Consider the following 12,995-nt stretch of genomic DNA (forward strand, 5'->3'; position numbering starts at 1 on the left):
CACATGACTACAGTGGTTTAACCTTAACGTTATGAAGCAACGATAATGCTTTTTGTGAGCAAAAACAAAACAAAAATAATGACTTTATTCAACAATTTCCTCTCTACCCTGTCATTCTCCTACACAAGACACACTGCAGAGCTTCCGTGTTTTACGTCAGAACGCCGACTCCTATTGGCCGGCTCCTGCGTCAGTATCACACGCATGCATCGTGCTGCTCACATGAACAGCATTGGCCAATACCAAGTCGGCATTCTGGCGTAGAACCCGGAAGCTCTGCAATGTGTCTTTAATGTAAACTGCGTAAAGTCACGTTGACTATTTTAACAATGTCTTTACTACTTTTATGGACCTTGAATGTGGTAATTTTGTTGCTTTCGTTTGATTATGAGAGATTAAAAATATCAAAAAGATCTTAATTTGTGTCCTGAAGATGAACGAAGGTCTTACGGGTTTGGAACGACATGAAGGTGAGTAATTAATGACAGAAATTTCATTTTTGGTTGATCTAACCCTTTAAGTGCAGCTTGCCCTTAGAGTTTAGCTACTGTAGAGTTTCCATCTCTGGTCTCTGTACATTAAAATGGGATAGGAGAAAGTATTTGAACATCATAAAATTCACAGACTTTATACTGCTAAGTTAGTAAGTTAACACAAAATGTCAATAACACTGGGGGGAGCTTCTGCAGTTTTGTGTAGTGCTATGCAGAATTGTGTAAACACAGATGCTGCTGTGTTTACCTGGATTCTCTCTCATCTCCTCTGTTCTCATCCTCTTCATCACTACCGCTGTACTCGTATTCAGTCTCCTCTGAGAGGAATCAAAACAAAATGAAAAAGCAAGAAACAGAGAGAGAGAGAGGGAGGAGGGCAGGAAAATAAAGAGAAAGGCTTTAGGCATTAATATAATATGGCTCAACACAGTTTATGCATACTGCAGCACTTCTAAATCATCTGCACTCTTCCTTAACTGATACTGTATGAGCTCTAATAATACTGCTGAAGGCTGCTGGCTGGATGCTTCCATTTTTAGCTGTTCCTCTTTCTTATAACCAAAAAGAAACATAATTCAAGCCCAGCTGCACTATTTGATTACTGAGTTACTCTAAGCTACGCACAGTTATGCACAAGCACCCTATTTGTGGACCAAGGCAAAGATGAGCTCTGATTGGAAGGGAGTCTTGGTGACCTCACTGCACAAAGGCAAGCACACAAACTTTATTAAATCTTCTGTTCCACCACAGAGCTCCAGTGTGCAAATGGGTGGAAACATACTTCATGCATCTGCATCTGTCCTGACTCTGATAACAAAACTGATTTAACTACCAAATTCATTATCAAGCGCTTGGGTCATGAAATGTTTGGGGCTTTTGTGATTAAAAAAGCTCTACTGTTCTTGTATTTTGTCTAAAACCATTTGTAAAGGCAACATTAAAGAAAACACACGACACATACCTTTTTCGCCGCGTTTCTTGCGTGTGCGGTCAATGTGATCTTTGAGCTGGATGCGGACCTGTCTCTCAGTGGGCTGGTCTCTGATGAACGAATGCTTCAGGAGCTGCTCTGTGGATGGACGACTTGGATATGACTTCACCAGACATCCCTCGATGAAGTCAATAAACTTCTTAGACCTGAAAGAGACAGAAAAACATGCAAGAAATTAATGTATTAGCAACAAAGTCAATTCAAGAAAGAAAGAAAAAAATGATTATAGAATGCTTTTGTACAGTCCAGGGCAGAAGGGAATGCCCCACAGGCCTCAGGTCTGTGCAAAAAAGTTTCAAGCCAGTTACGATCGGTAAGATTTTTTAAATGGTTTTGAAAGAAGTTTCTTATGCTCACCAAGGCTGCATGTATCAGGGATGCAAACAGGTATGGAGGAAAAAAGGTGAGAACATTGTGCGGGGCGGGGGCATGCTGCGCACATAATTTTTTAAAAGGTATTTGCTTTACATGCTCATTTGTAGTTACTTACAGGGAAATAAAAAATAAATGTAAAAAGCTCTTAAATGTTAAAAACTGTAATTTTTTATACAAAAAATTAACATTGTTGCAACATTTGACCAAAAATCAACATTTGGTTAAAATCTCATAATATAAATAATGAAATGCTATGCAGGATACCCTTGTAAGACCCCCCTCTACACCCCATAAAACTCCCACAGGTGACCCATTTTGATCTAAAAAAGGTGAGGAGTTTGCATCTATGATGTATATAATCAAAACACAAACCATAAAATATTATTACAATTTAAAATAACGGTTTTCCATTTTGATATATTTTAAAACGTAATTTATTCCTGTGATGGCAAACTTTTCAGCAGCCATTACTCCAGTCTTCGGTGTCACATGATCATTTTAATATGCTGATTTGGTTCAATTAAAATTTCTTATTATTAATGTTGAGAACAGTTGTGCTGCTTAATATTTTTGTGGAAACCAAAATTCTTTGATGAACAAAGTTCAGAAGAACAGCATTTATTTGTTTATTATAAATGTCTGTTGTCATATTTGATCAATTTAATGCATCCTTGTTGAATAAAAGTATAATATTATTACTTTCAATATAAAGTTTTAAAGGAAAAAAAGAATCTAAATCAATCAGACACACACAACAAAACAGGCTGTTTTAAACAGGAAGCAGAATATTTTACACATCATTGCTAATAAGACACAATGCAGTAAAACGCAACATGGCTGCCTTCTGAATTCAAACCCAACATATGCTCCATCTCTACTTCTATAACCAGCTGTTCAAGGGCAGGGCTCTGACCAGAAGGACCAAAATAACTCCAATCTGAAAACTATAGCATGGCATGCCAATATGTGACAACTGCAACCAACAGAAAGAAAGACAAAAACATAGATAAACTGAAGGTAGAAAGAGAACAAATTTTTCATCATGCAACAGCACTCTATATATGTGTGAGGATGTAGGTGGGTGCAAAACGGCAACTCCTGTCTGAAAAACAATATTAAATGAGGAAACCACATACAAAAAGAGAAGCTATATGGATGGCAGCGATCATAAGTATGCAGTGCATGTATATATAGACGAGGGGAAAAAAGGGAGGGAAGGAAGAAGGAAAATATAGATTGATCTTAAAATAACAGCTGAAACAGTGTGTCCTCACCATTTCTTGGACTTCAGTTTAGGAGGAGGGTTCCGTGGGATAAGGAACAAAGCTCGCATAGGATGCATGTCACACAACGCTGAGGGAAAGAGCACAGAAATCAAACATGCTGATAAAAGACTCTTTCACCCATGTGCCCCATCATCATACTAACTGACTCAAGAGGTGACAACAATTCATGAACTAAAGCAGAACAGTGACTGGGCCGCTGCTACACGCTGTCCGTGTGAGTGTGTGAGAAAGAATATGACCAAGTGTTGTGCTGCATAAGTTACGACAATAGCATACAGATCGACCTCTGTTCAACTGGCATAACAGGTATGGAAGAAAGGGAGGTTTAATTAGTATTATTGTTTGCTTGGTTTGTAAAATGTTTTAAATATTTTTGCAAAAATGAAAAACGCACGTCATATTAAAGGATTAGTCCACTTTTAAATAAACTTTTCCTGATAATTTACTCACCCCCATGTCATCCAAGATGTTCATGTTTTTTTTTTTTTAGTCGAAAAGAAATTAAGGTTTTTGATGAAAACATTCCAGGATTATTCTCCTTATAGTGGACTTCAATGGGCACCAAACAGTTGAAGGTCAAAATTAGTTTCAGTGCAGCTTCAAATTGTTCTACACAATCCCAGATGAGAAATAAGGGTCTTATCTAGTAAAACCATCGCTCATTTTCTGAAAAAAATTGAAAATTATATAAGTTTTAATCATAAATGCTCATCTTGAACTAGCTCTCTTCTTCTTCTCTATTAGAATTCCAGCATTGTAGACACTGCTAAGCGTATTACTGCCCTCCACAGGTCAAAGTTTGAACTAAATTGTTATATACTATTGAACTAGCATATTGCATATAAAAATTAGTACAAAACTTTGACCTGAGGAGGGCAGTAATACGCTTAGCAGTGTCTACAATGCTGGAATTCTAATAGAGAAGAAGAAGAAGAGAGCTAGTTCAAGATGAGCTTATTATTAAAACTTATATAATTTTCAAATGTTTTTAGAAAATGAGCGATGGTTTCACTAGATAAGACCCTTATTTTTCATCTGGGATCATGTAGAACAATTTGAAGCTGCACTGAAACTAATTTTGACCTTCAACTGTTTGGTGCCCATTGAAGTCCACTATAAGGAGAAAAATCCTGGAATGTTTTCATCAAAAACCTTAATTTCTTTTCAACTAAAGAAAGAAAGACATGGACATCTTGGATGAAATGGGGGTGAGTAAATTATTAGGAAAAGTTTATTTAAAAGTGGACTAATCCTTTAAGGCCCGTTTACACCAACGACGATAACTATAATGAAAACTATAAAGTTTTAATAATCATTTTAATTCCATAAGTATAGGGAAGTCCACACAATAAATCCTTGAAATTTATTGAAATTAAACAATATCCTTGAAATCACTTTCAGAATTTTTTCCCAGCTGATGAACGATTAAACTTTAACAGCCCATCAGAATGCATCCGACTCTAAATAGCTTGAGCATTTAAAGCAGAAGTCGACACAACTGAAGCATGTGCTTATTAGAAACAGAACGTTATTGCATATATCACTCCATTTGCATTTCAGACCAGAGTATGTGAGCAGTAAAGTGAAAGCAGTAACTGTGCAAACTCACATATTCAATCATTTTTTGATTATCCACTTTAAAAAAGGACCTGTAATTGCGATTGTAATGTGAGTGTCATGCTGCTGGCAGAGGGACTGATAGTTATTTTGTTCATATTAAGGTTTGGATCCACACTGTAATATGAGGATGTATCTGTAAACACACAGTGCACTTACGAGGTGCTCCTTCAGCCATCTCTATAGCGGTGATTCCCAGAGACCAGATATCACTCTGTAAAATAAAATAAAAAAATGTATTCAAGCAAAGTCACACACACAATCAATACAAGAGGCGCAATAATAGGGATGGGCTGATTGATATTGAAAAATTCATACTTCCAATATTATGTTGTATTAAGAGGATCCTCACATATCATGAGCTTAAAAGTGAAAAACAAAGAACGTTGCCAATAAACAGTAGTTTAGAGGAACCATTTCTCCTGCAAGCAGTTGCAGACAATGCTATAGCCCAGGGGTGGCTAACCCTGGTCCTGGAGAGCCACAGTTCTGCAGAGTTCAACCCTAATAAAACACACCTGAACAAGCTAATCAAGGTCTGAAGTGTAGCTAGAAAGCTATAGAGGGTATGCATCTACGTCACTTTCCCGCCGAAAACGCGCTCCCTCAGCTGGACTGAGTGGCAAAAGAACCTGCTGCGTAACTGGATTAATAGGAGAAACGGTGAAAACGTGAGTAAAACTAACGAATTACCCTAAAGGTTGGACTCGAAAGTGTTTCTTACAACTTGTCAAATAAACTTAATCCATGGATATTGACATGCAGCCAGGAGTCGTGTTTCATGACATTTATATGTGCCTGATTTGACGCAGGGGAAATACATAAAGCAAATCTGGCTCTGAATATTTTATATAACTACAATATCGGTAGGTTTAAATCTGCTTAATCACTTATATCAATGTTATATCGTCATATTGTCCAGCCCTAATACATATATAGTTTTATAGTATAGTTTTTGACAGTGTTGTTTATTTAAAAACATTATTTCAATTATGCATAATATAAGATGGAAAATATTTAATTGATGAGTCGTCAACATAATATATAACAATACAATATATACGGTATGATTTTACCTCAAAATCCAACAATTCGACACAAAATGATAACTGCAAATCCATGTTTCTCTGCTGGAGTCCAGCTGTTTCTGTGAATTGCAGTGATCCATTTGCTTCTTTTTCTGTTGCTTTCAATAGTTTTTAAATATATACCTTGGGGTTTGTGTCAAATCTATTTGTACAGTCAGCCGCAAAGCTCTTTCCCATTTTTAATGTGTTTTGTGTGTTTTTTTGCGACATTCACGCTGCCGCTCAGTCTTTTGCCACTCAGCGTGCGTGACCGCAGTCCTAATGGTCAACAGTGACGTCACGTGCATACCCTCTATAGGCAGGTGAGTTATCATCAAGGTTGGAGCTAAACTTTGCAGGACTGAGGCTCTCAGACTGAGACTGAGCCACCCCTGCGATAGCCATTCAAAGCAAACAGAGAGAAAGGGGTAGTATACAATATTACTTTACTAAATATTGATCAAGTTAAATGTCACATATTATTGGTTGACAGGTTTTTATGGTGATTAATATTACTTTGGTCAATCAAAAACTTGAGAAAAAACCTATTACTTTGCCATTTAAATGTTGATAATGGCTTTTATAATGTTAAATTGATATAATTGAAAATTCCCATTTTATTGTCAGAATTTACAAAACCCTCTCCATGTGATAGAGGTGTCAGTATTGGTATTAGGCTTTATGTGATCTCAACATGGCAGCCACCATGAGAGAAGACCCTTATCCAGCTTTTTCTAGGCCACTAGTCCGTTAAACATGCTGTAAAATAGTAGTTATGAGTACTAATTTTTTCTTAAGATTAAAAATGGAAAAAATGCCTAGTGTACCTTTTAAAACAAAGACAATCATTGCATCCAAAATTGAATACTTCCCTACTATATAGTATGTGAAAAACTGCACGCCAGCATAGTATGTTTGATTCTATAGTATTCGAAAAACAGTTGGTGGAAAGTACCCGGATAACACAATATTTCCACAGAGATTCTGAAGTGTGCATTTGATGGACACTTTACTATCACATGAGGACACCATAGAGGATAGGGCTGGGTATTGACACAATTTTCACGATTTGATTCGATTACTATTCACATGCTTTCGATTCGATTACGATTTCGATTCTTTTGGATGTAGTATATGAGTTACAGTACATGGCAAATTTTCTAGAGGAAAAAAATCTCTCAACTAATGCTGTATACTACACATGGTAGTCAGTTGGTACTACTATAATAATATTGAAGGTTAAATTAACTTATTTATATACAAACACTTAAATTACACTCAACAACGTTTTTATTATAAATAAAGTTTAGAATTACATAATCATATTTCTACTCCAATTCGTTTTTTTGAAATATAAACATTTAAATCGTGGCTGTCACAACCGATTTATTCAAACATGCATTAAATATCGAAGAACATTAAAAATTATAACGAATATGTACATAGTTATAGAATAGAATAGAATAGAATATGAATATGAATAGAATATGAATAGAATATGTACATTTATCAGAATGTTGCTTTCTAGAGTTCACTTTTCTGGTATTAAAGCGGAGGAGAGGATGTTCACATGCACTCTGCCGTGCTGCTGCTTCTCTTTAACTGAGGCGCTAAAGCGATCTGTCTGTCACACCACATTAAACAGCGCCAAAACGGTATTTATTTTTTGAATCTCATAATAAGATGGATGTCATTTGAAATCTGAGACTTTGCTTTATATCAAAAGTAACAAAGCAAAGATTATTGCGATTTATTGGATGGGAGGCGCTACATATTCTGCTCATTCATCAACTGAAAACAGACTAAACTAATTGATTCTTGGGATTTAAGAATCGATATCGGTTCATAAAAATTAGACATTTTTTTACCCAGCACTAGTAGAGGAAGTGACCTTTTAAAACAAAGACAATCGCTGAGTCCGAAACTTATAACTATAATACTTACACTGGTAGGTCGCATAATAGTAACAACATAGCAAATGTAGCATGTTCGAATTTTAGTCATACAACCCATATTCATACCATACAGAACATATATTTTAACAGTCACAAAGTAAGTTCAAATTCACATGTAGTACCTACTCAGACAGTATGTGATTTCAGACACAGCGAATGTGACCCACACACAGATGTACACTACCATTCAATGGTTTGAGGTCAGTGAGATTTTTAAAGAAATTAAAAAGTTTATTCAGCAAGGATGCATTAAACTAATTAAAAGTGACATAAATTCACTTTTAATTAGTTTAACAAAAGTTAACACATTTATAATGTTATAAAAGATTTCTATTTCAAATCTGCTGTTCTTTTAATCGTTCTGTAAAATTAAAGAATCCTGAAAAAATGTATCACAGTTTCCACAAAAATATTAAGCTGCACAACTGTTTTCAACATTTATAAGAAATTTCTCTAAAATTCTAAATCAGCATATTCGAATGATTTCTGAATGCTCATGTGACACGAGAAGAATGGATTAATGATGCTGAATTCAGCTTTGCTATCATTTTAATATATTAAAATAGAAAATTATTTAAAATTGTAATATTTCACAATATTACTGTTTTTACTGTATTTTTGATCAAATAAATCTAGCCTTGGTGAGCATAAATGACTACTTAAAAAAAAAAAAAAAAAAAAAAAAAAATCTTTCCAACCCCAAACTTTTGAACAGTGGTTTACATCAACATTCAGAAGCTCATTTTACCCTGTAATCATATGTGGAGTCAGGATTCTCATCACAGGCAATGACTTCTGGGGCCATCCAGTACGGAGTGCCAATGAAAGTGTTTCTTCTGCCGACTGTACGATCCAACTGTGCGCTCACCCCAAAATCCACTGCAGAGAGAGTGAGAAAAGAGGAACCAATCAAAGTCTGTAATATTACAGGACACATTTTGCTCTCACGAAACCTGTTGCACAGCCAAAATGTTTATATTCAGCTGCGCTAATTCCTTGCTTCTCATACAAGCCGACACACTCTTCCACTTCCACCACACTCTCCCTCAGGTTGTGGTGTGTGAAGATATTTTTGTCATGGTGTCAGGCCTATATTAATGAGCTTTGGTGCTTTGCTCTAGTTGTTAAAAGATGATGTTCTCTAATCAGACAAGATATAGGCTAGACAACACACACACTCAAACATACAAAACCGGGCTACACAAATCAAATATCATAGAAACAGACAGAGATAATGAGTTAGTCTGTTTTTTTCTGTTTTGTGTCAAGCAAATATCACACTTACCGAGTTTAACCTCTGCATTCTCTGTAAGCAGTACATTCTGTCCCTTGATGTCTCTGTGGATGACTTTATGAGTATGAAGGTGAGACAGACCCTGAGGAACAGAGAGACAGTGTTTACTGGCTGTGCAACATTACATACAATTACATCCAACTAAAAGATCAACTCATGTAAAGCTGCAGATAGGAATCGTGTATCAGGCTTGTAATGTGTATCTTTTTTTCTATGTTGTGACATATATACAGGTGCCTGAAAGGATTGGATTATTGTCCCACATATGTTGTTCACACAAAGAACGATAACTATAAAGATAATTATAACGATAACTACTGTATATTTGCGTCCACACCAACAAACGATAACGGTCTGTTTATTCTAAGCTCATGCACTGAGGTTTCAAAGTGTGTACAACATTTTTTCACTGTTCTTGTTGCACTTACACGGCTTTAACCAGCAGATGTCCTCAGCATGCTATGTTTCGAGTGAATAGCTAGTGTAATCGATCTAATCTAACAGTGAACTTAGCTGACGTAGTCAATATAGTGAAATAAAAACAACGCCTAGTCTTTTTCACTGCAACTTAAAAGGAAGCGTCAAAACTAGCATTGGACACCTGAGGTAATTTTATGTTTGCTAGCCTGGCATAATGATCTCATCGTTAATACTTTTCACCATTTATTCCGAGGGTATGACCAATTGCTTTCCATATATTCATTTTCTTTCAAGTATGCTTGAAAAGGGGTTTTGACTTGTCATACAGTAGTGAGTTTTTCTGGACTTCTGCGATTAACTTCTCTGCAATGTCTGCAATGACATTTTACATGCGTGAGCCCTTAAATTAGAATGGATTCTGATTGGCTGTCAATATTTTATTGTTCAACAGCTGGAAAAATCTTTTTCTCAAAGTGAGCCCAATGGTATCGTTTCTCTATATCGTTATCATTACAGCTGTGGTGTGGACAGTGATATTCTTTTGCATTTAGAACGATTTTTAGAACTACATCTTTATAGTTATCGTCTTTGGTGTGAACGGGCCTTTAGTGTTTTTGATTAAAAACTATGAAGGCACATGAATTTAAGAAAAAAAAAGATAGGCACAGATAAATCATTCATAATAAACACTGCGAAAAGAATTGTCAATTTTGATTTCATGGTGATTTTAAGAGTCTCACTCTCAGTATCTCTCTGCAGATATAAGCGATCCAGTCTTCTTTCAGAGAGTTGCCCTTTGTGTTCTTCACCAAGTCTGTCACTGAGCCGGCACCACAAAACTCCATCACCAACTAAACAAAAACACATAAAATGTACATATATGAAACTGCAAGCAGATACAGGCCATTTTTTCCAAATCAACAAGGTCCATGACCTCTAAATATCAATATTTCTTGCTAAACCATTAAGTTAATAGCAGACTATAGATATATTTGATCACAATGTCATGATCCAAGACATTTAGCAATCATGAGATCAGTTATAAGGTCAGAAGTCGCAGGTTATGCGAGTGAGGAAACACAGACCCAGAGCTGGTCATCGTGTCCGGGCGGACTCTTCTTGACGAAGGCCCCGTAGTAGGTGGCAATGTTTCTATGGTGACTGTACTTCTTCAGCATGTTAATCTCAGCTTTAATCTCCTCCTCCTCTTCCTCAGTCACATCCATGACCTTTATGGCTGCCAGCTGACCCGTCTTTACATGACGACCCTGAGACAGAAAGAATTTCAATAGCAAGTAGCATAGAAATGACTAATTTACTAACTTTGTTAATACACCGTAATCAGAGTAGATACCATATTTAATTTAACATGAGCAAAAATGAGACAGTGAGGCATAAAAGTACACAAAAATAAACTGTCATTCACAAGTGTGGGGTCAATAAGTTTTTTTTTTTTTTTGAAATTTAATACTTTTATTCAGCAAGGACATATTAAATTGATCAAAAGTGACAGCAAAGATATTTATAATGTTACAAAAGATATCTATCAAATAAATGCTATTCATTGAACTTCATATTCATCAAAAAATCCTGAATTTAAAAAAAAAAAAATGTTGGTGAAGCACCAAAATCAGCACATGATGATTTCTCAAGGACCATGTGACACTTAATACCGAAGTAATGGCTGCTGAAAGTTCAGCTTTGAATAAATGAGTTTAAAATATATTAAAATAGAAAGTTATTTTAAGTCTTCTTTCAAAAAACTTTTGAATGGCAGTGTATGCATTTCCACAAAATTTCATCAGACAAAAAAGTTATTTGGCGGGCTGAACAAATGATCAAATCCAAATAAAGGTACATTATATATATAGTATATTAATATATAACATAACAGTATAATAATATATATTACATATATACATATTACAGACTGTAAGTCTGTTCTTCATGACCTTGGTCTCATTTGCATATAATTACCCTTTCAAAATAACTATGGTAAAACCATAGTACTTTGAGAAATACCACAGTAAGACACATTGTATACACTGGTCTACAAACTACATATTCAACACAACACTAAAACTACCTCACTGCCTACCCATAAGCCAAACACTCATCATACACACCACATCCCTTTATAACCTACAGTACACACTCATACACCATGACATAAACTATATCCTCACTACAGTCTACAAATGAAACATTTTCCGAACAATACAGCCTGAAGTACAAATTACACCCTACACACTCTGTAAAGGCGGCTTATGCCATACATTGCAATAATTACAGAGGCCTTTAGGGTTAAAATCACTATTTGAGTCTTCAAGTATAATGACTTATTACACACTATCATGTCATGTGGATCCTTAAGAATGAAGTGTGTTAAAATACTCTCTCCTATCCCAGCTTAATATGCAGACTATAAGTAAGCCATTAATAGACCAATTTATCCAAAAAGTGTTAACATACCTGACTAACCCAAACAGCATCACTGGTTTAACCAATAGAGTGAGTTTTGGGCAGGAATATATGTTTGACTGACCAATAGGAGATGAGGGGAGTTTTATATGAAATCTGTTTTAAAACTATCATTATTATTCCAATTTCGTTTGGCGGCAATAGTAGCACAGAAATTACACATTTTAGCTTTAAACATCGAAATTTATGTGCATTCATTCTTCCTCCCCTTGTCCAGGCATCTTCATCTCAACGGCGAGTATTGACAGGTCTGAGCACAGCTGCAGTGTCTGAGGTACTCTGTGTGTTATTGCACCACGCTGAGAGTGCAATGACATTCTCACACATGCCCTCACGTACACATGCAAACAAATGCTCTAAAGCACTTCTGTCCACTGTTACTCATGTACCAGCATCTCTAATCCATCTCCCAGTAAATCCATCATCACTCTCGCTCTCAAACACACACAGTACAGAACTTGATTTTTCTAAGAACACAAATGGGACTTTTATTTATCATCCAAGGGGTAATCTATTCTTGCTGAGTAACAATAAGTTAGCATTTACTCCTAAGAAATATCATCATCCCTCTTTCTCTCACCTTGTACACTTGTCCGTAGGTGCCATTGCCCACGACTTCCACCAGCTCAAAGATTCCTGCTGGGTCCTGACAGAGAGAAACAATTTTTAAGATCATGAAATCATACAATTATGCAATCATGCAAACACCCTAAAATAAAGACTGTAGAGGGAAATTCATTTGGATTTACTTCCGTCCAATGACAATAAAACCCCAGAATACCATAGAGGCTTAGGCCAGAAAATACTTTACTCAAGAATGTGAACGCAGATGCCAGAACTTGACCAACATACAGTACTGTAAACAAGCAGTCTGGTTGAACATTTTATGATGTGCTCTGGTGTTGACAAAGCAAAACTTCAGGGGAAGGTAGAGGAACCTAGAGTTAATTAAGTCTGTGCCATTAAAATGTTAAAAAAAATATTATCAATACCATGCATTTACAAAATAGATAAG

General features: G+C 35.9%; 1 protein-coding gene across 3 annotated transcripts in view; it reads right to left on the reverse strand.

The window, feature by feature from the left end:
* mink1 (misshapen-like kinase 1) overlaps positions 1–12,995 on the reverse strand; it is a 47,378-nt gene that overhangs the window by 27,485 nt on the left and 6,898 nt on the right. For all 3 annotated transcript variants that reach the window (XM_067407061.1, XM_067407063.1, XM_067407062.1), the window contains exons 2-10: positions 12,561–12,626; positions 10,585–10,767; positions 10,240–10,350; positions 9,071–9,161; positions 8,534–8,664; positions 4,923–4,977; positions 3,135–3,213; positions 1,456–1,631; positions 742–811 (exon numbers count right to left, since the gene is read on the reverse strand). In XM_067407061.1, the coding sequence (XP_067263162.1) occupies positions 742–811; positions 1,456–1,631; positions 3,135–3,213; positions 4,923–4,977; positions 8,534–8,664; positions 9,071–9,161; positions 10,240–10,350; positions 10,585–10,767; positions 12,561–12,626 (962 nt within the window). The remainder of the gene's footprint in view (positions 1–741; positions 812–1,455; positions 1,632–3,134; positions 3,214–4,922; positions 4,978–8,533; positions 8,665–9,070; positions 9,162–10,239; positions 10,351–10,584; positions 10,768–12,560; positions 12,627–12,995) is intronic.

This window comes from Chanodichthys erythropterus, chromosome 13 (assembly GCF_024489055.1).
Source record: "Chanodichthys erythropterus isolate Z2021 chromosome 13, ASM2448905v1, whole genome shotgun sequence".
Lineage (NCBI taxonomy): Eukaryota > Metazoa > Chordata > Actinopteri > Cypriniformes > Xenocyprididae > Chanodichthys > Chanodichthys erythropterus.